Raw genomic sequence first — 24,418 nt, forward strand, 5'->3', positions numbered from 1 at the left:
GAATTTGAATAGGACACTTTAATGTATGGTCTTTACAATTCTCTAAAATCAAAGTTTTGGTCTCGTAGAAACTTTTATGATTTTAGTCAACTTTGTTAACGCCATTTGTACCATAGCTTTATGCATACTTATTTCGAACAAAGGGTAACTTTTGACATCTTTGGTAGAAATAGTGTTAAGAGAATGTTATACTCTAAAACTCGTATTTTTAGATGCTTTGTCATCATTTTTCGACAAAGAACTACATTTTTACTACAATTTTTTTTGTCGAAGCAAGTGGTTGTTGAAGCAAATGGTCACCGATGCCAATCACTGTACTTGAATGATCATCTTTTTAGATGAACGTTTCATCTACCTTGCTGCAAAGAGTTAATTTTAATACAAAAGGTTTATTTTACTTTTCTTTAGGTATGGACTGCTTTTCCTCTTGTAGGTTGAACCATTTTCATAGTCATATAGTTCGACAGGTCATCGGCTCAAGCTGAATATGTCTGTGTCCATATCTAGACATCCACGCGATCAGAGAGACTTAAAATACTGAATCCAACATTACTCTGAAAAAAGTATGGCTTCTATCACGATTATTTGTTATTCTTAACATAATTCTGTTCGAAGCTTTGCAACACTTTTATTAAATTAATACAATTTTTTTTTTTACGATTTCTATTCAAACATTGTTTTTGCACATTTTTTAGTATCGGAACTTATTGCTTTCTACCTAATAATCTAATCAGAATTTCAAGAACAATATTCGTTAAATATTGCAATAGGAAGAAATTTGTTCAATGTCATAGACTTTTAATATTACAAGCTACGACAAAATTTTATGTTTCGAAGGACGTTGCAAATAATAGAAAGCTTTGTTGTTTAAATTTGTTACGCCCGTCATTTCGGTATCGCGTACGAAAATATGCGTGTGGGGCAATGGCGCGTTATTACGTAAGATGGCCGTTTTCCGAAGGGGCTGACTTTCTCTTGACTTTGAAAAATTCATCGAAATAATCTCGATAACTTCCTTAAAAGAAGTTGGAAGTTAACAGTTTGTTGCTTTAATGTCCCTATTTAGCTATGAGAATTTCTAAACTTTCGAGCGTTTGTAGTTATTTTGAACGTATAATATTTGGTAAAGTCGAAACAAAGTTTAGGGATGAAATGTATTTTATCGCATTTCGAATTTTAATAATTTCCATGATTGTCTTTAAAATTATTTTTTTATAGAATTCCTATATTGGGTTTGTCGTGATATTTAAAAAAATGAAGGTACATTTTAATGTATAAACATATTTATAATTGACAGTTGTTGTTTGTAAACTGTCTGAAATTATTTATCATGCTATGTTCCAAATGCAAAACTTTATTTTACAATGAATTTCTCTAACCATTTTGTTATGTCTGACACATGGTGGGCATATTTCACTTAAAATGTCTGCACTCATTGCACGTAGAGTAAGAGTGATTGACAAAATTAAAATTATTAAATTCGATTCCAGTGATATTCATGTTCGTGTTAGTCAGCAATCTAAATATTAATTTCTTTTAGTTTCCCTCTATTTATTTTGTTGTAAATATTAAACGTATTCTCTTTGCGTGATGCAATTTCAGCTGATTTTTATTTTAGATTCTATCAGCAAGATGTATTTATTCAGTAATAAAAAATAGTAAAATGTGTTTTTAATGAATTTATATAATAGATTTTTAGAATTACACTTCTATTAGATATAATACGTTTAAAATTGTATTTAATAAACACGATATACCAGAAAATATTTGCGCTGATTTTCGGACAAAATTGTATGCTTATTGGTGAGTAAAATATTCAATTGCGCATATAGATATGTAGATGAATAATCCTTTAACTATTTTGAGTGTGCTATTTCGAACGTTATGTTGATTTTCTATATTTGTACCTGTACTGTTTCATTGAATGATTAGCTCTCAACATGCGTACATTGTACTCAATATTTTTACTACTAGTAGTAGTATGCTTTATTGATTTCCATATTGTTCCATTTCCCATACTCTACCGTTACATTTTCCATCTATATGTATATGTATATGTATTAATATATATTACTTATAAATATATACCAACATAAAATGTAAAAATTCTATTATCATTAAAGTTCAAATTAAAATTAACATTACTTTGCATAACACAAACTAAACTTTAAGATAGAAATAACAAAGAAATAACTTTTCATTACTGTGTGCAGTAATATATTTTATTGTACACAATACATCATGAATTTCTTATTGAAACAATTTAATAACGGTGATATCATATATTATCAAATATTCGATAACATATGATACCGCTATCGAAATTTTGTACAGATTAAACAAATGCTGAATTCGAAGGCTATCAAGAGTCTCGTGAATTTTTCGTATAAATGTAGTCAAAGTTATGAGTAGGATTAAAGACAACCGGCGAAACAAGTTTTTTACATAGTTTTCAAAAACTTGCACGCTTGCAAGGAATATAAAGGTTCTCCGAATTTATTAATATGTAAAATACAATATAAATATTTTTGCATGAAATTTATTAATTTTATTATTTATTACAGTTCAATGTTTTTGAGTTTGCTTCTCTTATTCGATTGATTTATACAGGGTGATCCTCCTAAATAAGGCCACCTAAATATCTCCTCTAATTGCGAGGGTACAAAAAATATTTTGTATGCTATTTGAATGGTTTGAAAACCCTTCAATAGAAAACCCTTCTTTTGCAACAAAATTTTTTTTCTAGGATAATTTTTTTCGGAATTTACAAGGTTATCGTTATCAAGGGTATCAATATTGTTTATTGCATCGTGTAGCTGATGTAAAAATACGTTCAGATATGTACATTACATGACCTTGAAATGACCTTTGAGATCGAAAACTAAATGGAAACGAAAAACTTTTGTCTATCGAGACTTTAGAAACCAAGACGTCATTTGGGAATCTGTAAGAGTAAATAAACATGTTTACTATCACGAAACTCCATTGTGAAATTTGTAATACTTTTTCACGAACCTATTTTTCAAACTGTCATTATAATATATGTTCGAAATGGTGCCTCTCCTCATCGATACATTTTTTGAAACGTAGAATGAGAGACTCTCTGGCCTTTTCAAATGTTGTGGGATTAATTGCAGTAAAAGCAGTTATTATTCTGTCTTTCATGTTCTCTGGCGTTGTTGGTTGTACACAATAAACAACTTCTTTTACATGTCCCCATAAGAAATAATCCATAGGCGTGAGATCTGATGAGCGCGGTGGCCACGCTACACGTCCAGTACGTCCAATCCAAGAATTTGGAAATTTTCTATCTAAAATTTGTCTTGCAAGAATGGGTAGAATGAAGAATGTGTAGAATGGGCCGGACAACCATCGTGCTGATACCACATCCTTCTACGAATGTCTAATAATCCATCATCTAAAAGCATCTGTAGCTCATCTTGCAAGAATGTTACATACTTTTGTCCATTTAATGTACCATTTATAAAATAAGGACCAATTATTTGGTTATTCAAGAGACCGCACCAGACATTTATGGTCCAAGGTCTCTGCCTATCTACTTGTCTTAAACATCGTGGATTTTCCAATGATCAATAATGCATGTTTCTCAAATTTAATTGACCATGATTGGTGAAAGATGTCTCGTCGTTATTGTAAATCCCACTGAGAAAAATTCAGGCGATTTTCAAAATCACGCCCATGAAGATCCTGATGGCGAGACACATGATACGGATGAAATTTTTGTTCATGAAGTATTCGTATTATGCTTGTTTTGGAAATACTAGTTATCCGTTCCAAATGTCGTGTACTAACATGCGGATTTTCGGCAACTTTTTCCATAATAAATCTCGTATTTAATTAGTTTGTAACATTATGGGTTCGCGTACGCTTCTTTGTATTGACACTACCACTTTCGAAAAATTGTTTGACCACCTTTCCATATGTACTACGCGATGGACAGTTGCGTTCAGGAAATTTCGCTTGGTACAATCGAACAGCTTGCCTTAGACACTGATCACTTTTGCCATAAATAAGAATTATATTAATTTACTCTTGCTTTGAGTAACTCATCGCGAAGGATAATATCGATAAGCTGACGAACTGTTTGAAAAGGATCAGATTCTGCGGTGTCAGAAGTAATTCGTAGTGTGATATTAAACATGTTTATTTACTCTTACAGATTCCCGAATGACGTTTTGGTTTCTAAAGTCTCAATAGACAAAAGTTTTTCGTTTCCATTTAATTTTCGATCTCAAAGGTAATTTCAAGATCATGTAAAGTACATGTCTGGACGTATTTTTACATCAGCTACACGATGCAATAAAAAAAATTATATAATTATATGCAAAAAAACATCGATAACCTTGTAAACTCTGAAAAAAATTACCCTAGAAAAATTATTTTTGCAAAAGAAAGGTTTTTTCAAACCATTCAAATAGCATACAAAATATTTTTGTACCCCCACAATTAGAGGAGATATTTAGGTGGCCTTATTTAGGTGGACCACACTGTATAGTAATCAATCAATTGATAATCATATCAATTTGTTAAATATACTTTAAAGGAAGGTTTTATAAACTTGTGTATATACTAATGTTTAAATTTAAAAATAGAATAAACAATGTCACTTAATATATTAATAATCATATTCTCTACGAAATTTAAAAAACATACTTTGAAAAAAGCATTAATACAGTATTAATATAAATACTCGTTTCTGTATTTTTCTTAACGACTTGTCCGATTTAGAAAAAAAGTTTTCGAGAAATATGTCTAGATACGTCTAGACTTTGTAGGCACACGTCGATATTATAATTCATAAATATTCCGTTACAAAAAGTTCTCGTTGGCCACGGTTGTGAATTTACAAGCCAGATTTAGGCAACGATAAAACTCAGGACAGGTTCTGCATCTGTTTATGGCATTGTTATTGCAATGGGCGCCAACAATAAAAAGAATTCAAAATACCTGCGTCTTTTACCATGAGAAATCAGATGAGTTTCTTTGCTTTTCTAAATTTAATTCTTCTGGTAAGATATCTCTCATTAAATACCAAACTTACTATTATATGTATACGGTGTCGCATTTAACTGTATTACTTGGAATAACTCGTTTGTTTTCAATAATATCAAAAATTTTTTCAGATATAAACTGAATGATTTCGAGAGGAAAATAAGATAATCTAAATAAGTTTTTTATAAATGGACGCGTCATGGATATTAAAATATTGATATTGTAATATATTACTTAAAACAATTTAATATTATTAACATTTTTTAATTATAAGTAGACTGCTACTTTTATTTATTCTACTTTTTATCTATTCGTGGTATTCGCAGCTTTCTTTTTCAAAAATAGCTTTCTTCGCAGCGTAAGTCATAAACCGCGCAGACTGTACGTAAAATATTTCCTCGTTTGTACGGCCAGCCGTTACAGGAAAATTAAAAGAAGGATGAAATTCAATTAGAAAAGCATGAAAAAGAAGAGTGAAATTAATTACTAAAATTAAAATTGTAACTTTGTTATTTCTTATAAGTAACTAATATAAAATTAAAAAATAAGACATAAATGTATGATTCTAATCGTTATATGTCTTCTTCCGGCTTTTATACGCCGTATATCACCAATCCCTGCGATGAATCACTTAAAATAAAACACTTAGCTATTACTGTTTTATAATAGCCTGACAAGTGATAAAAAAATGATAAATTTCATTTGCAAAACTTTTCTATTCTAGTTGACCTCTGCGTATTCAGTCTTCCTGAAACGCTTCCTGCTAAAACTAGGAATAATCTGAATAACACTTTTAATTCAATTCTCGTAATGCGAGCCCTTGAGACTGAGACAGCTACGAACATCGAGGATGGCACGTTCTCGATAACCTTCCACTGGGATCGTACGCGTAAATCTTACGACGAAATCAATTATTTATTATAGGATTTTTCAATAAGAACGTTTCAAAACTTTCAACTGTCATAATCACCATATTTATTAAAATGTATTGACTTGAAGTTTCATTATTTTGTACAATATTGTATGTTTCTCATTTATTTGTTAAAGAATCATAAGTATCCGTTTTTGAAAAAAGCTTTTTTATAAAAAAATACCATCAAAGCAACTTTGATTGCTATAAGGCGTAAATTCGGCCGCTGACAATCGTTTTTGCACAATATATATTCATGTAAACGATTTAATAACGCATAGCAAGTTTAAAATGTCGATCACCGGTGAACGTGTCAACGTGTTAACGTTGAAACGCCTGACTTGCTTTAAACAGCATGAAAACTTGCACAGGTCGCTCTACAAAACAAGGACAAACTTATCAAAATTCTCTGAGACTCTTTTAATTTTAATTCTAACAATTTTTTTATACTTAATTTTTATTACTTTCTAAGATCAACTAGCCTATCTTTGGATAGGCCTGCCTCTTCGTTGGAATTTATATTGCAAGTTGTAACACAGGGTTCACTTGTAGTCAAGAAAACATTGCTGAACAGAGTGGGGGCTGTGTATAAAAGATCACCGTGACTCGCTGTCCGAGATCATTTTACGTGTGTGTGCATAGCGAGAGGCGACGATTCTCCCGGTCATTCTACGGTGAAACCGGTAAACAGTTTGACCTCGTGAAAATTGCTCCCAAGTCGACCATAACTGTCGACCGTCGGCTGTTCGAATTCCCGTCGATTCGTCAAACTTCAACGAATTCACGAGGAGATGCTGCGCCTGTGAGTATTATTAAAACAATAACTGTTATAGTTTCAACAGACTCTTTGAGACCATCATTATGATAGTGATTAACGAGCGATCAATAAATACTGAAATGTTTTTCGACAACATAATAGGTTCTTGCTCGGTGACGTTTCTATCAAATCCGCTTATGTATATTAAATTTGCTTTCATCCGCGAAAAACATACATATTTTTCCAAAAGGGGAAATCCACGCACGTACATTTTCGTGTAAATTTTAGTCTTTTAACTTTGTTTCTTGCACTAATGTAGGGCTTTAAATGCACTATGTTTGATTGAATAATAAAATTCCGGACGGAACAAAGCACTTATCTTGTAATTTAACTCTTCCGTTGAAGCGAGTGTATTGCAGACGATAAACGGTGCTCATCGATCAGATATAGTCCCCGACGCTTGATTACTCTCGGCCTACAAATATACGATGTTATTTAAAATAATATGCAATATGGCGTCGTTCGTCTTGTCCTAAGTTTGTAATATTTCTCTGTACGGTAATGAAGTACCGTAGTCGGTAAACCTGCGCTTTTGTATTGGGTTGAACGTTTCTCCATTTTATTCCAAATAAATTCATTAGCCTGTGTATTAGTTTCTCCCAAAATTTTTGTAGTTTTTACGAGAAATATTCTTAAAGAACGGGTTTAACTAATAAGTTTCGAAGATAATTTTGTAACAACCTAACGAAGTAATAATCCGACGAGTAATTGTAAAAATTTATCTACGCAAGTACTAGATCTATTAATTTTGTTTATTATTTCTGCATCGATTCCTGCATCGTGATAGACGTGTATTTTTATTTTCTCTTCAAAGCTCGAGACTTTTCCTTGCAGCATCCTAATAAAAGAGGAATTAATTATTACTATGTGAATATCATAAAATTTTGTATTTCAATTGCAATAATTACTCTCTTTTGTACTCGTGATGAAGCAAAACCGTGGAAAATACGAGGTGTGGCTATTAAATAACGGGACTGACGCTGTAAATCATTTTATTTTGATTTCATACATATTTACTTATTATCACCTTCAATATACACCCCTCCTTTATCCCTACAACGCTCCATGCGAATCTTCCATTGTTCGAAACAGTGCTGGAAGTCTTTTTCCGTCAGCTCCTTCAGGACGTGTGCCGCTTTTTCTTTCACAGCTTCAACGGACTCAGATCTTGTTCCTTTTAATGCAGATTTTACCTTAGGAAACAGATACTCGTATGATCCTGAAACGAAACGCCAATCTATGCACCTGAAAGAGCCCAAATTCACCGAGAGAGCCAAAAGAGCTCGAATGAGCAAATCAAAATTCAAAGCAATAATGATTGTTTTTTCTATATTCATGGGATTGTGTACCTTCACTGGGTTCCTGAAGGTCAAACTATTAATCAACATTACTACCTTCACGTTCTTGCTGAACTCCGTGAAAGAATAAGGAAAGAACAATCCGAATTGTGGAAGGACAAGTCATGGGTTTTCCACCAAAACAACGCGCCGGCTCATTCCGCATTATCTGTTAAGAAGTTTCCAGCCAAGTACAGCATCCCAGTGTTAGACCATCCTCCTTATTCGCCGGATCTTGCACCGTGCGACTTCTATCTGTTTCCTAAAGTAAAATCTGTATTAAAAGGACCAAGATTTGAGTCCGTTGAAGCTGTGAAAGAAAAAGCGGCACACGTTCTGAAGGATCTAACGGAAGAAGACTTCCAGCACTGTTTCGAACAATGGAAGATTCGCATGGAGCGTTGTAGGGATAAAGGAGGGGTGTATATTGAAGGTGATAATAAGTAAATATGTATGAAATCAAAATAAAATGTTTTACAGCGTCAGTCCCGTTATTTAATAGCCACACCTCGTACACTGTTCTTCTGATTTTCAAACTACTAACAGTACATCTCCCGAACCATTCTGTATTTGTTACCAGGAATATTCAGCGTTAAAAAATTACAGATTGCTGGTGGCAGCTCTCGTGACTCTGTCATGGGGGTCACCGATGCCCCAGGGCGCCAGTGAGTCCACGGCTGCCAAAGGGGCCGAAGTCTTGTTGACGATTATCAAAGGGTTCTTGAGCCGAGTTGACAAGCAGTACGCGGAATGGAACAACAAACAATCACTAGCTGAATGGGATTACGCGTCGAACTTGACTCAGGAGAACTTGGCGAAAAAGTTGAACGTGTCCGCGGAAGCAGCTCGCGTATACAAGACGATCTGGCAAAAAGTGAATCAGTACCCATGGAAGAACATCAAAGACGAGACCATCAAGAGACAATTTTCGAAACTCAGCGTCCTGGGCGCTGCAGCTCTCCCCGAAGATGTAATAAATTAATCTATACATTAACCCTTTGAGACAAACTAACCGTCGATGAGAGTATAAATAAAATTTAATTCGTTACAGCTGTTCCAAGAATACAAGAAAAGTATAAGCGACATGGAGAACATCTATAGCACTGCGAGAATATGCGATTTCAAAAATCGTAGCAAATGCGATTTAGCCCTCGAACCCGAACTGACGGATCGTTTGATGAAAAGTCGCGACCCTGAAGAACTGAAGTACATTTGGACTGAATGGAGGAAAGCAACGGGTGAAAAAATGAAGTCGTTGTACATAAGATACGTCGAGTTGAGCAATATGGTTGCTGTATTGAACAACTACACCGACAACGCAGCTTATTGGATGAAAGACTACGAAGCTGATGACTTCCCTGAACAAATTGGTAAACTAGGCGTTCAAATTTACAATATCAGTAATGTAATTTCAACGAGAGAAACTACCTACTTTGTTATCACCGATTTCAATGAAACTTACCGGAAACGTAGAGGGGGGCAGTGCCAAAGCGCTACCAAAAACGCAAACTAAACGCGTTTATGAAAATGACACGGTTTTCGGATTTTTTTTTTGGCGTAGAATCTGAGTTTGATATATTTTTTTTCTTTTTTACTGAAAAAAAAAATGAGAAATGAGAAACTAATAAGTAATGAAGCATGGATTAAATTTTTATTAATGAATTTTTTTTTAGAAACACTTTGGCAACAATTGAAACCACTTTACTTACAACTGCACGCTTACGTCCGACGAGAACTTAGGAAGAAATATGGTGAAGATATTGTCTCGAAAGACGGTCCTATCCCCGCTCACTTATTAGGCAATTTATGGGCACAAAGTTGGGCTGGCATAGCAGACTTCACAATTCCATATCCAGGAAAGCAATTACCAGACGCGACGAATGCTATGATCGAACAAGGTTTGTTTAATAGTCTGTTATTTATTAGGCGGTGTCTATTTTTTCACCAAACTTTAGTAGTATATTGGGCTGGGTCATAAGTAATTGCCGAAGTAGGCCTATATCATGTATCTTCTTACCTGTTCAAAACTATTAATATTGCTACAAAAGATTGCTGTAACATTTCAGAAATATTTTAAGTATATTTCAGCAATACTGTTTGTCGTATAAAGTGTAAGCTTCAAGACTTTCAAAAACATTATTTGTTGATTGATTCTTTTAACTTGTGGTTTCTTAGGATACAATGCAACGACCATCTTCCGCGTAGCCGAAGATTTCTTCGTATCTATAAACCTTACCGCAATGCCGGATCTGTTCTGGGAACGATCGATTTTGGAAAAGCAGAAGGATCGAGAGATGATTTGCCACGCCAGTGCATGGGACTTCTACGATGGCAAGGATTTCAGAATCAAGCAATGCACAACAATTAATATGCAAGATTTGTTAACTGCACATCACGAAATGGGTCACATTGAATATTATTTGCAATATAAAGATCAACCCACTGTCTTCAAAGAGAGTGCGAATCCCGGATTCACTGAAGCTATCGGTGATGTTATAGCACTCAGCGCATCGACTCCTAGTCACCTGAAAAGCATCAAGTAAATGAAAAATATTATATGTTTAGAATGAAATATTTGCTATGAGTCAAAATAGCCCTGCATTAAACTAAACACTAAACTTTCTGATTAGATGACATCAATCCTTAGGGTCCAACAGTATCAAATTTGAAAAATGGTACTTTACAATTCATTCAATATAAAAAAATATATCTATACTTTTCTAATGGATTTTATTGAAACGTTTTTAACGAATACAAATCGTCTAAATGAAAAGCGAAAAAAAATTAGTTTGGCGTTTAACGTGTTAAACATTGACTCAAACATTTAACCATTTTGGTTACTACAATGTGCATTCAACGTTAAGTTTTTATATGATATCTGTTATGTTTATATATTATAGATTGTTGAACGATGATGCAACTGATCAAGAGGCCATTATCAATAATCTTTACCTAAAAGGAATTGACAAAATTGCGTTTCTGCCGTTCGCATATATGATGGATAAATGGCGCTGGAACGTATTTCAAGGAGCAGTTACAGCAGATAATTATAATTGTAACTGGTCAGTATAACTACTTGCACATGAGCAATCAACAAGCTCTGTAGCTATGCAAGTTCAAGCGTATGGACGCGTATAGAAGCTTCACATTACCTCAAATAATCGAGACTCTACTATGATGAAATTTATCTTGTCAAGCATATTCTTTTAAAATTTCAATTTTCAGGTGGGATCTCATCGAGAGTTTTCAAGGTATCGAGTCACCGGTAGATAGATCAGAAGATGATTTTGATCCTGGTGCGAAGTACCATATAATAGCAGATGTAGAGTACATCAGGTATTATGTGAGTTTCATCGTACAATTCCAATTCCACAAAGCTCTGTGCACAGCCGCGAATCAGTACGATCCACAGAATCCAAACTCAAAGCCGTTGCATCAATGTAATATTTATAACAACAAAGCAGCAGGAAATTTGCTGAAGTAAGTGTTTAATCTTCAAATTGTGTATAAAAATGTTATATCTTGACTATTAAGGAAGTATTCTATTCATCTGAATTGGCGAAAATGCATCAAAACATATTAAAATTGATGTTAAAATTCACGGTACAATTTATTATTACAACACAGATCCATATTAGAACTGGGCTCTTCTAAACCTTGGCAAGATGTGATGGAAAAGCTAACAGGTCAAAGAAACATGGATACCGCGGGACTCTTGGAATATTTCAAACCACTAACAGATTGGCTGACAGAGGAGAATAAGAAAACAAACGAGTACATTGGATGGAAACCTAGAGCAAAACGTATGTACTCATATAATAAAATACATAAATAATAAATAAAAATAAATAAAATATACATATGTAACAATTTCAATTCAATATTCATGGTATATTACATGCTGATTTATTAATACTTACTTATTTCAGAATGTGTACAAACTAGATCAGAATTAGTAGCGGTTGATGAAACAATCAAAATCACAGAAACGACTGAAGCGATGGAGTAGAAGTATTTACGTTTTAATGCTGTGACTTCGAGAAAGGCGTGTTTACACTTTCGTACAAAAGGTGCGAGGAGAATCGAGTTACACTCTCTTATTTTGGATACGATAAATAACAAGAATATATAAACGGTTCAAATTCGACAATAAATACATTCATTTTAAGATATTAAATTCATTTCGTTTTGCTAAACAATAAAACGCAAATTCTAGTTTTACAATATCTGTGTTATTTTGTCTTTCCACGTCCTCTTCCGCGTTTACTGGGCTTATCGCTTTTTTTACCTTTCATTTCTGTTTTATCGTTATTATTACGTTTTGATTCAGTTTTTTTACTTGCTGTAGGCTTCTTCACCTGAAAGTGGACAATTGATGAATAACGTTGCAATTGTAAATTCTACGTAATAACAAATTCCACAGACTGATACAAAATATTCACTTCAAGTATTCTTAAATATACATATCCTTCGAAATGTAGGCAACATACAGTTTGAATTGTATAAAAACAATTTTATATACATTTTTTTTGTATAATTAACAATTTACACATTGAATTAACACTAGATTTACGGAAGCCGTCAATTTGTCGGATGTCTGGTTCCATATTTAAAATTGCAGAACGCGTAAGTATTATTTTTTAACAATTTGTGTTGAATTTGATTGATGCAATGGCATGAATACATATTCTAATTAAAAGAAAAATCGTATTTTTATTAATATACGTGCGATCAATGCCTGTAAATCTAGTGTTAATATAATCACACTTATTATGTATTTATAAGAGCATAATCCTGCGTGGCATAATGAAAGAAATCTCCCCAATCAATTGTCAATATGTTAACATGCATCTTTGGTAATGTTAATTGCTATGAATATAATTACCTTAATCATTTTGTCAGTTTCAGCGTTATCATCGTTATCGTCAGAATTCGCTTCCACTGCTTCATTCTCTTCTAAATAAGTTTCAACCTCTTCATTTGCTGCTTTCTTCTTTGATGTACCACTCACTGTATATGGTACAACTACAGAATTTTTGTTGTATGTCCTTGTAAAAGCAGCCTTTACCTATAATGAATTTTCACTATTTTTTTTCTGTCTAAATATTTTTAAATTGTTAGAAATGTATTGGAACTTGAAACTGACTTTACTATCAACGACTTGCATGGGATCGCGATCACCGGGCCACAATGAAGTTTCTATCAAAGAATCCAGATCTTCCCTATTAACAAAAATGTAAATGTTCGACAGTAAATTTCAAAGTTCTGACGTTTTATATTTTACATCTCATGGTTTAATACTTAACCTGAGTAAGTGATAGTGACTTATAACATTCATCGCTTCATCTATTCCTTCAGTACCATTTACAGCCAAAGGTCTGACTATAGCATCCCTAAGAGGTTTAATGTAATCCATGTTTATTGCTTCTTTGCTTACGCCAGTAGCTAAACGTGAGTGCACAGTAATCTCTTGTATCATTCTACAATATTATAGAAAATTTCCATATAAAATATAAAAATTATAAGAAAAATCATCGTATATATGTATATGTATTACCTATCAAATTTGCGAGCTTTCGAGTTACGCCCAAGCCAAGATGGAAAATTAATTTGACTACTAATATAACCAGACATTACTGTGCCAGGTATAACGGAAGAATAACAGGCTTGCACTGGCAAAAGAGACCAAGCACCATTACTTCTTATTGATTTTTCCACTATATCTCCAAGTGCTAAACTTTTAGCACTTTCTGCTACCTTTGCCAATAATTCATCTCTGCTCAGAAACAAAATTGTATTTTTTTAATGTATTTGTTTATCTCAAAAATATACTTTTAAAAAGGGCCAAAACTCCAATATATTGAAATTAAGTTTTTAATAAATCTCAATCTTAACTTATATTACTCTGTATGACCACTCATGGACCATATTTGGATTCTATTTTATTTGATATTTAGGGTAATAATTTCTACTTCCCACCTTACTCTAATATTATTATGTAAGCATATTCGAAAAAGTTGATATACAGTGAAAACTCGATAAATGTCGCTACTCCGGGTCCGGTCAGCAACACTTACGGAATAGGAAAATCGTCTTTCGAATTTGATTGTAGTTTGCCGACGCTTCGAACGTAGAAAGAGTCAGTAGCTAAAGAAGAAAGAGGGACTGAAACTCGGATTTATCGCCCCAGTTTAAATATCTGCGTCAGTGTGACCACACTACTGCACAGAAGAAAGTTTTTTATTTTTTACTTTTTGTTAATAAAAATTTCACTATCATGTTGGGGAGATTTCTTTGATTAAAATGAGGCTAAACACGATATAAATCGGTCAATATTTGGTAGCATAATATTGAATTAAATATTGTACTTGCGAGTCTTTCTCTCTTTATTTATCCTTCTTGTGCTGTCCTTTTCTATGTTCGGAAATATCAAAGAACGACGCATCGAGGTGCTGGCTACATTTATCGAACGGGAGGTAGCTATTTTCAAACGGAACAGTTCCACCGTTTCGTAAGTGATCAAAAACTGCAACACTTATGAAATAGGGGGTTTCGTTAGCTACCACTGTTCGATAAATGTACCAATCCACTGACCTTGCGAAGATACGAGTACACAATATTTAATTCAATATTATGGTAACAAATATTGGCCGATTTATATCGTGTTTAGTCTCATTTTAATTAGAAAAATCTTCCCCACATGATAGTAAAATTTTTATTAAAAAAAAGTAAAAAATAAAAAACTTTCTTCTTGTACAGTAGTGTGGTCACGCTGACAGGGACATTTAAACTAAGTTGACGAAGGCAATAAAGATTTTTAAAGAAAGCCGCTACGTCTCCGGTTACACTTCGCCTCACTGGTTCAAGGGGGATCCCCCTAGTGGTGGGGATAAAAATGTATCATTTATGGAACAGCTCTTGAGGACATTTATCGAGTTTTCACTGTAATTGAAAAAAAGATATTCACTTGTTAACACGTTGACTTATGTCATACGGATTTTGATGAATTTGGCTTACCGATCAACTTATTAAAAGTGCTACCATAGAAAGAAAGTTTTTGTTATATTATTTCTCTCTGTACAGTAGAACATCGATTATCTAATTGTCGATAATCTGAATAACCGATTATCCAAACACAGAATGAGTCAAGCATGTGTGTACGTATTTCAACTATTTAACAATGTTTATATTATAGGGCACGTATCCTAGTTGGTTTAAATGTCCGAGTTTAGTATCTTGTCTAAATGGTATAGCCGAATAAGAGGGTCAAATGTGCCTCCCAACCGAATTGAACGAACGACGGATCATTTGATAGCTTATCCAAAAAAAATCATGTTTTTGTACAATTTCTCTTGACCTATTGATTAAAAAAATGTAAAAAATTCAGAGACATTTCGGGTACCGGGGCACATATTTTGGGAGATTTTCAGATTTTTTGATTGAAGAACCAAGTAGTAAACAATAAAAAACCGCAAAAAATGCCGAAAAATGCCGAAAAATGCCGATTACATATTGAAGGAGGCCCGGAACTACTTTTATACTTTTACAGTAAACAGGTATTGATATTACTATTATTCTCAATTTTTTCAGATTTTTCATTTTGGTGCGCCGCAGTAAAAAAAAATAAAAACCGATTTTTTCTCTAACTTATACGTTGAATTTTTATGCATTCTTCAATATATGAGTGTTTTGTAGACTGTTTAATGTTTTTACACTAAACAGAATTACATAACAATTGAAACAAATAAAATAAAGCAAACCGTTGAGCGCAATATATCCTAAAAAACTAACAATATTTTCAACGGTATCGGTGGCGCAGCGTTAGAGTGTCTGGTTGCGAAACCACTGGAATTTTTTTTACCGTAGGTTCGAGTCTCTCTACTGGACTTCTGGTATTTTTTTTTTCAAATTCCAACTATATAACAACGATTTATATTTATTTATAAATGTTCTAGGAACATTTTACAAATATTTTAATCTGAAATATGTATAAATTTAATTTTGGAACGTTTTTTGCGTCCTTATTTGTTTTTGTCAACCACGATTATTGTTTAACATCACTTACACTGCAATTAATGTGAAATGTTAGTTTTCAAATCTCTTACCTTTGACTATTGTGAATGGATCGGAGCAGAAGATTGTATATTGGCTTACTATTACTTCTTCTCCCCCTTCGTATCAAGCAGATCTTCCCTTCTTTTTCTCTTTCTTTGATAAATATGAATGTTTGCTATGGCTTCAGTATTTAACGTTTTAATATCTTCGTCCGTTTTTTAAAAATAGCAGTGTAGAGGTATTCGTACCGTAAACTCTAGTGCTGAAAATTCCCAAATGAGGATTTTAAATATATATAGAATTTATGGCTTCACTGATTTTAGTTCTTTATAACTACTATGGGCAATAATAGTATCAGTTTTCAATCTTTGTTAAAGAGTCACAATAGATTTATTTTTTAATTACTCAGTTCAGGCTACTGTATGTGATGAGATTTATACATAATTACTTGGCATGGACCGTAGGGGGCGGTCCTACAAGTGTTTCCATTATCTTTAAAACCAGCCAGTAAGGAAAGGATAGTGACCCTTACATGTCTATGGTAGAAACTGAAGTCGTAGCAAACATTCATATTTATCAAAGAAAGAGAAAAAGAAGGGAAGATCTGCTTGATACGAAGGGGGAGAAGAAGTAATAGTAAGCCAATATACAATCTTCTGCTCCGATCCATTCACAATAGTCAAAGGTAAGAGATTTGAAAACTAACATTTCACATTAATTTCAGTGTAAGAGATGTTAAACAATAATCGTGGTTGACAAAAACAAATAAGGACGCAAAAAACGTTCCAAAATTATATTTATACATATTTCAGATTAAAATATTTGTAAAATGTTCCTAGAACATTTATAAATAAATATAAATCATTGTTATGTAATTAGAATTTAAAAAAAAATAAAATACCAGAAGTCCAGTAGAGAGACTCGAACCTACGGTAAAAAAAATTCCAGTGGTTTCGCAACCAGACACTCTAACGCTGCGCCACCGATACCGTTGAAAATATTGTTAGTTTTTTAGGATATATTGCACTCAACGGTTTGCTTTATTTTATTTGTTTCAATTGTTATGTAATTCTGTTTAGTGTAAAAACATTAAACAGTCTACAAAACACTCATATATTGAAGAATGCATAAAAATTCAACGTATAAGTTAGAGAAAAAATCGGTTTTTATTTTTTTTTACTGCGGCACACCAAAATGAAAAATCTGAAAAAATTGAGAATAATAGTAATATCAATACCTGTTTACTGTAAAAGTATAAAAGTAGTTCCGGGCCTCCTTCAATACGTAATCGGCATTTTTCGGCATTTTTCGGCATTTTTTGCGGTTTTTTATTGTTTACTACTTGGTTCTTCAATCAAAACATCTGAAAGTCTCCCAAAATATGTGCCCCGGTACCCGAAATGTCTCTGAATTTTTTACATTTTTTTAATCAATAGGTCAAGAGAAATTGTACAAAAACATGATTTTCGTTTTCACCCCATTACTACCCCCACGGTCGAGATTTCAAGTTAAAAATTTACACACAGGGTTTTTTTTGAATAAGCTATCGAATGATCTGTCGGTCGTTCAATTCGGTTTGGGGGCACATTTGACCCACTTATTCGGCTATACCCTTTAGTGTGATCATACGTATATGTAGATTTCATTCATACGATGAATATTAAAAGAAAAAAGTAGTGCTGAAATCAGATGAAAAATTGGATATTATTGAATGTTTAAGAAAGGATAAAAATATTTCCAATTTAGCGAAAGAATATAATGTTGGAAGATCCATGATTAGCAACAGTAAAAGCAGTAAATCAGAATTGTTAAACTTTCAACAGAAATTAGAAATTTTGGTTCTCGTAAAAGCTTAAAACAGCAACTAATGATAAATTAGATGATATTCAAGTGAATCTTGCAAAAACAAAATTGTAATACCACGTTTAATTTTTAATATTGTATTTTCCTTATTATTAAATATGTATTTATTTACGTATAAACCATTCAAATTAAAGAATTTCTTAATTTCTATCGATTTATGACATAATTATGAATTTGATTCTTTCAGACTGATTATGCGAAAAATCGATCATCTAAACGAATTTGTCTCCAAATTAATTCAGATAATCGGTGTTCTACTGTATTGCTATTTTCTATTCTCAAACAAGAGGTACTGATATTTCCTAATCATATGACTCACTTTGTACATATAGAAAAAAGAGATTTTTTTGTTAATTACACATACCTTTGTCCTTGAGGCGTAACTAATAAATAATTTTCCTGTACAAATAACGGTGCTATGTTATAATCGTGGAAAAATAAATCACTTTTGTCATGAATATTCATATGCTTATGCTCCTCGGCAGAAAATACTTTCTTTATAACATCCCAAGGTCCTAATTTCAGATCTTTGTTCACATGCTGTTTTTGAGATTTTTCTTGACGACCAGTTTTCCCAACAAACAATGCTAAATAATTTATTATTTGTCGAACATCTTGATTAGTGGATTCGATTAAACGATCTAGATCTTCCGTCGACATAGTAATGTTTTCTTTGTAACATATGGATTTCATTGCTCCCTATGTAACAAATCATAGTTAACAGAAAATTTATACTATGGACAAGTATCGTCCTTCCACGAGAAGAAGGTACAGCGTGTTTACGTCCCTACTCTTGCTGCAGTCCGCTGATTGGCTGTCACCGATCTTCGTCACCGTTTTCAACCAATACCTGTAAGTCAGCGGACTGCAACAGGAGTAGGGATGTAAACACGCTGTGCCTTCTTCTCGTAAGAGAATGGTAAGTAACACGTTCGCTGTTTAATAATTAATACATGGGTGAAGACAGTCCTGACGCGGAAGTCCTTCATTCAAACATGCTTCTTAAACCAGATGAACCTTCAAAACTGTTTTCTATTTTTCACTCAAAATAGAGTGGATTTAAATAAACAGATCATCACGTGATCAAACTTCCACCATCCGTTATAACAACATGATCCATTACAGAGTTGGTCGAAACACGACAATCTGTTAAAAAACCGATGGCAGAACTACTATTAAAAACCTGTTACAAAAGTTCAAATTTTCAAAAGAAACTAAAATATTACTATTTATACATTCTTTTTTCCTCCAATTTCCATTTTGCTAGCTCTGCAGCAGAGGATGGAAAATTAAGCTAACAAACGAAACATCTCTATTTTTTTGATTTTTTAAATTTATTATATTCATGTCTGCCACGAAATACTTATTATTTTTTCAAGATATATAAACAATATCCATTCTTGCTTACGAAAACAGTAAACGTGTTAATTACTTACATATAATAAATTTTCGTTTTACCCTAATCTGTTCTATTCTGGGCTTCGAAAATCGAAGGTCGAATACGTAATTAGCGAGCGTTCTCATCTTAGGATTATTTCGATCGTTGCAGATACAAATAATTGGTACGTCGGTTGATTTAATTAAGGCGATTAATTCCTGTAAACCACCACGATCTTCATTACCAGCCATACCATCAACTTCGTCCATTAGTAAAACGTGTTTTGATGTTGGCTTATTTTTATTATCTGTAAAACGTAATGTTTCAAGGAAAAGATGGTGCAATTTCCATTGAAATTTGTATAAATTCGCAAAAATACGTATATGTTTGTATATATATACATACCTATGAAGTAATCTTTCAATGAAGTATTGGATAAAAGTTCTGCTACTTCTTGTTGCAGAAGTTTCTTACTTCTGGTATCTGATGCATTGAATTCTACAAGATCAAAACCTAATTCATTACAAACAACTTGAGCAGTTGTAGTTTTTCCAATTCCAGGTGGACCAGATAATAAAGCAGCTTTAAAAATAGCACCATCGTCACTTTTTGCCCAGGGACCTAATACGAATAAAATTAAAAATTGAAATAAAAACAAGATAGAACTGTAATTATACTTAAAAATATTTAAAATTATTACACTTTTAAAATTAATACTAACTCGGTTTGGTATGTTTAACTTGACCACTTTGATTTTTATGCCAATTCATTAGCCATTTATGCAATTTCTTGGCATTGCTTTTGTCTCCTTGCTGCCCCAAAATCTGTTTCATAGTTTTCGGTCTATACTTCTCAACTAACGCCTGTGTTTGTATATTTCCATTTATCTAAAAAAAAATGTCAGCAATACAAAAGCTTTCTTAATTATTATTGATCGTGTTGAATTTAATCGAATCTTACATCTTGTAAAGAATCTGTTTTTATTTGCACACACTTTGCATCATTAATTTCTTTTTTATTTTGTATAAAAGATTCATGTACTTCAGTTTGTTCTTTCTTAGGTGATGACAATATTTTTGCTACTTCTATCGTATCTTTATTATCAGATCTTTTTTTATAAGAGAATTCTTTTGATGAAGAAATTCTTTTTTCTGTATTTTTGTCAATATGTTCTTTTTTATGTGGTGAACATATTTTTTCCAATTTTTCTGTTTCCTGATTTAATATAGTTTTCATTTTCTTTGTTGGTGAAGGGGACGTGTCTTCTGACTCCCTATCTTTTCGTTTCGTTCTATCTTTTGATTTTGTTCGCGATTGTAACACATCATGAGCATGGCCTGCATTTCTCGTACGAATCATCTCTAACAAATCATCCTCCGATATTTGTTTTATATTAAAACTAGTTGCCTAAAGATATATTGATATACGTTAATGAAAAAAAATATATATTGAGAATTATATTATAATAATTTTAAACAAAATTTCAGTGAATTAGTAATTATCAATACTTTTGACAATTTTGAAGGACCAGCCTGATCTCCTACTATGACATAATTAGTTTTCTTGGTGACTTGAGATACAATTCGTCCACCATATTTTTGAATAAGTTCGTCAGCTTCCTCCCTTTCCAAAGAATCCAAAACACCAGTTATCACGAAACTTAATCCTGCAAGACAATATTCGGCACCCTGAAATATTAATATTAATATTTGGAATATACGATATTATATTTACAACAAAGATTTTGAAATAAAATGTACAATGACACTTCTTTTGTAAGTAATAATCAGAGTTGGTTATATATTTATCTAGATAACAAATGAAAATAACGCTTAATGATTTATCGAAATGAAGATTTATACGAAATTATTCGAATAACACCCAATTTTGATAATAATGTAACATTCATTACATACTTCAGGAATTTCTTTAGATCCGGGATGTCTGGCTCCTCCCCTCTGAAGATACTGTTGATACATTGCAACATTTTGCTTTTTTTTCTCAAGTCTTTCCTCATATATATCTGATGCTTCTGACTTTTTAGGAGATACTTTCCTCTTCAGTACTTTGTGTTCTATTTCTATTTTGGATGTGGAATGTTTTTTCTTACTCTTAAATTTATTACTAACTTCAGAATCTGCATGCTCTATATCTTCACTTGTACTGTCATTAGAAGACTTTTTATTCTTTAGTATGTGAGTTTCATCCTTTTGTTCTAAATTCGATTTTTCAGGTGTCTTTTTCTCTTTGACATTGTGTTTGTTCTTAACAGGCGTTATTTTTTCTTCATCATTAACTTTGTCCTTAGGAGGTGTCGTTTTCTTCTCTTCATTCTTAGTACTGGTTGTGTGTGAACCTTGTTCTTTGTGTTTACTATTAAATGAATCTATATAAGGCAAAAATTCAAATTTTAACTTCATATTTTGTTATTTATTTATTATAATTTTTTTTCATATTAACTAATACCTGTGTCAGACTTAATCTCTGCTAAATATTTCTGCTCGATATCAGATGTATCCAATTCGACCAAAGTAGCTTCAAAATCATCATCATTATGGCTTTTAGCTTCCTATAATAATAAACAAATATTAATATATATTCTAATATTGCTAAGACAATAATGAATTACCTTTTTTTGCAATTGTTTTGATACTTTCTGTACTTTCTGCGCTTCCTGTCTTCTTATTGGTTTCTTACCAAAGATATTAGAAGGAGAAACAATTTTCTGTAGCTTTGTATGTTCATCAGAATTGAATGATATAGGTTTGTCTCCTAACTTTTTTGTTTTCTAAAATGTAGCCAGAAGCACATTTCATTATTGTTACTGAAATCATTATTATTTGAAATTGTGATAACTACCACTTAACACTTTGACTGCCACATTGGTCATATATGACCAGCCACAGTAGTCATCAGTGACCGGAGCGCTTGAACTACTTACAATCGTTAAGAGTTGAATGAAAATTGACACTTGGTGCATTTTGAACATAATCGCTAATTAGAAGATACTTTGAAATAACAAGTGCCCCATTGAGCAATTAAAAATTTTCATTAGAACATCGAAAATAAAAGATTAATTTCGATGAAATCTTGCATCTGACGGTACACATCCATGGTAGCCTGAGCAAAATATGTGATTTCGGCATGGCAGTCAAAGTGTTAACAAGCAGAAATAAAATCTGAAACTTCAAGAAACTAAATTCATAGTATATACTGCCTGTTATAATAAGAAATTGATCCAAAAATTTGTAGTTAATCAAGTACAACTTAATGTGATTATTAAACGTTTTAAAGAGATATTCTACTATAAACCTTTCAAAAAATCGTTATTCTTTAAGAAGCTGAAATTATAATAAAAAATTATATTCAAACCTTTGGTCGCTTAACGGGTGACGGTGTCTTTTCGTCATTTTCATCGGATGAAATTACTATGCGTCTTTTTACTGCTTTCGTGGGTGTAGAAGTAGAACTGGTTTTAACACTCTGGAAATAGGATCGTATGTCCTACGAATATAAAGAAAAACGTTACGTTTTATGAAATTTCTGATTCCATAGTCAATTGGCAATTTTAAAATGCACGCTTCTAAATAGAATGAATCTAACCTCGTTTGCAATATTTGATTCCGAACATTAAAACTTACTTTTGGCATGTTTCAAGCATACAAAAATCTTCGGTATCTGTCAATTCTTGACAGATGTGTCAATGTTTAAAACGATCAAACGATACTTTACAAGTAGGAGATAAACAAATGAAGAAATTCAAAACTGTTTCGCTTCAAGGTACTTAGTCACATGTCACATGCCACAAATCAACACGCACTTCCGTAAAGCATGGTGTATTACCACTGATACCACACTTGTGCAATGATAGGTAGTGTTGCGCGTCCGGCGGCGAATTTCCGATCCTCCGTAGGGAATTCGGCGGGGAACGCTGCCCGTGGAGTGCTAAGGCACTCTGCTCCTTGGACGCGGGAGTTTCAAATAATGATCGCTAGGTAAGGAGAATAATAAATGGATACAAGGATTTGAACACACGTAAATAGTACTTTAATTAACTCAATAAAGGAATATAAAACAAAACAACCAAGATTTCACAGGAATCTTGTAACCCGTTCGTACACTTCCGCTCTCTTAATTCAAGATGCTTCTCTCTTTGTCGTTTCAACTCTATTAACTAACTCAAATAATACAAGTACGATCTCGCTTAAGTTACAATGATACGTCCGTTCACTTTCGATCTCCGGATTCAAGTGAGGCGACTGTCGCTCTGCCGGCCGGTCGAGGCTCAGCCCACACGTAGGCCCCTCCAGATCGTCCTTTCCTTTATTCGGGCCGGGCGCAAAACTCTCGCACGCGCGTTCCTCGGCACACCCCCGATCCCTCGAGAACGGTCCTCTGCAGCACGTGGCCGTTATCGGCTTTCCCACGCAGCCCGTTTCCGGCTATCGATAGCGCACGGCCCAAGTTCCAGGAATTACACACTTAGGAGAAGGGATCAAAGGGGAGCTCACGACGATCCAAACATCCGTCTCCAATAAATTATTGGCTAATCTATGACCCGAAGTGAAGTCATTAAAAGAATCTCTAACCACTTTTAAACCTTAGAATTGGCGCGGACTCCACTTTGTCTCCCTTTCCTATTACATTCGTGTAATCTGATTTAAACCTCGCGCCCCCCAGAGCTTCTGCTACACGGCGCCAGGCGGCGACCACAACAGTAGTAACTTTAAGCCAATGTTACCAGACTGGGCACTGGGTTCCACATTCGCACACTATGCCAGATCATGGTACGTAAGCTCGTAGAGTTTCGGAAAGTCAAAAAAGACAAATTGACACTCGCCCTCTTTCTCGAATCTCCGAAGCTGCCCGAAGTGAGCATAGATGCGATTCACACCATCTCAAGGGAGTCGAGAGAAAAAACAAATGTGAATCTTTTCATTTCGCTCTCGATACAACTGAAATCTGACAACCGACAGGCATTTTTACTTTGTAACACAGGTAGGAACATATAAACAAAGTATCCTAAGTCATGGATGCAGAAAATC

The 24,418-nt window shown here is 33.4% G+C and overlaps 2 protein-coding genes across 2 annotated transcripts; one reads left to right on the forward strand and one right to left on the reverse strand.

Annotated features, from left to right (window-relative positions):
- Positions 1-436: 436 nt before the first annotated feature.
- Positions 437-12,282, forward strand: LOC122402087 (angiotensin-converting enzyme-like). The gene is made up of 10 exons (XM_043404610.1): positions 437-563; positions 6,463-6,725; positions 8,684-9,047; positions 9,129-9,447; positions 9,751-9,975; positions 10,253-10,616; positions 10,978-11,139; positions 11,303-11,557; positions 11,705-11,880; positions 12,007-12,282. Exons 2-10 carry the CDS (start codon positions 6,715-6,717, stop codon positions 12,084-12,086), a joined length of 1,956 nt encoding a protein of 651 aa, XP_043260545.1. The 5' UTR covers positions 437-563; positions 6,463-6,714; the 3' UTR covers positions 12,087-12,282.
- Positions 12,283-12,294: 12 nt separating this feature from the next.
- On the reverse strand, positions 12,295-23,214 carry LOC122402086 (replication factor C subunit 1). The gene is made up of 16 exons (XM_043404609.1): positions 23,015-23,214; positions 22,746-22,877; positions 22,003-22,161; positions 21,840-21,942; positions 21,290-21,759; positions 20,882-21,061; positions 20,334-20,780; positions 20,095-20,260; positions 19,779-19,994; positions 19,454-19,680; positions 18,360-18,694; positions 13,635-13,853; positions 13,384-13,557; positions 13,224-13,299; positions 12,963-13,145; positions 12,295-12,435 (listed from the first exon to the last, which is right to left on the reverse strand). Exons 1-16 carry the CDS (start codon positions 23,021-23,023, stop codon positions 12,310-12,312), a joined length of 3,222 nt encoding a protein of 1,073 aa, XP_043260544.1. The 5' UTR covers positions 23,024-23,214; the 3' UTR covers positions 12,295-12,309.
- Positions 23,215-24,418: the final 1,204 nt, after the last annotated feature.

This window comes from Colletes gigas, unplaced genomic scaffold, assembly GCF_013123115.1.
Source record: "Colletes gigas isolate AHSC1104 unplaced genomic scaffold, ASM1312311v1 Colletes_gigas_Sc00033, whole genome shotgun sequence".
NCBI lineage: Eukaryota > Metazoa > Arthropoda > Insecta > Hymenoptera > Colletidae > Colletes > Colletes gigas.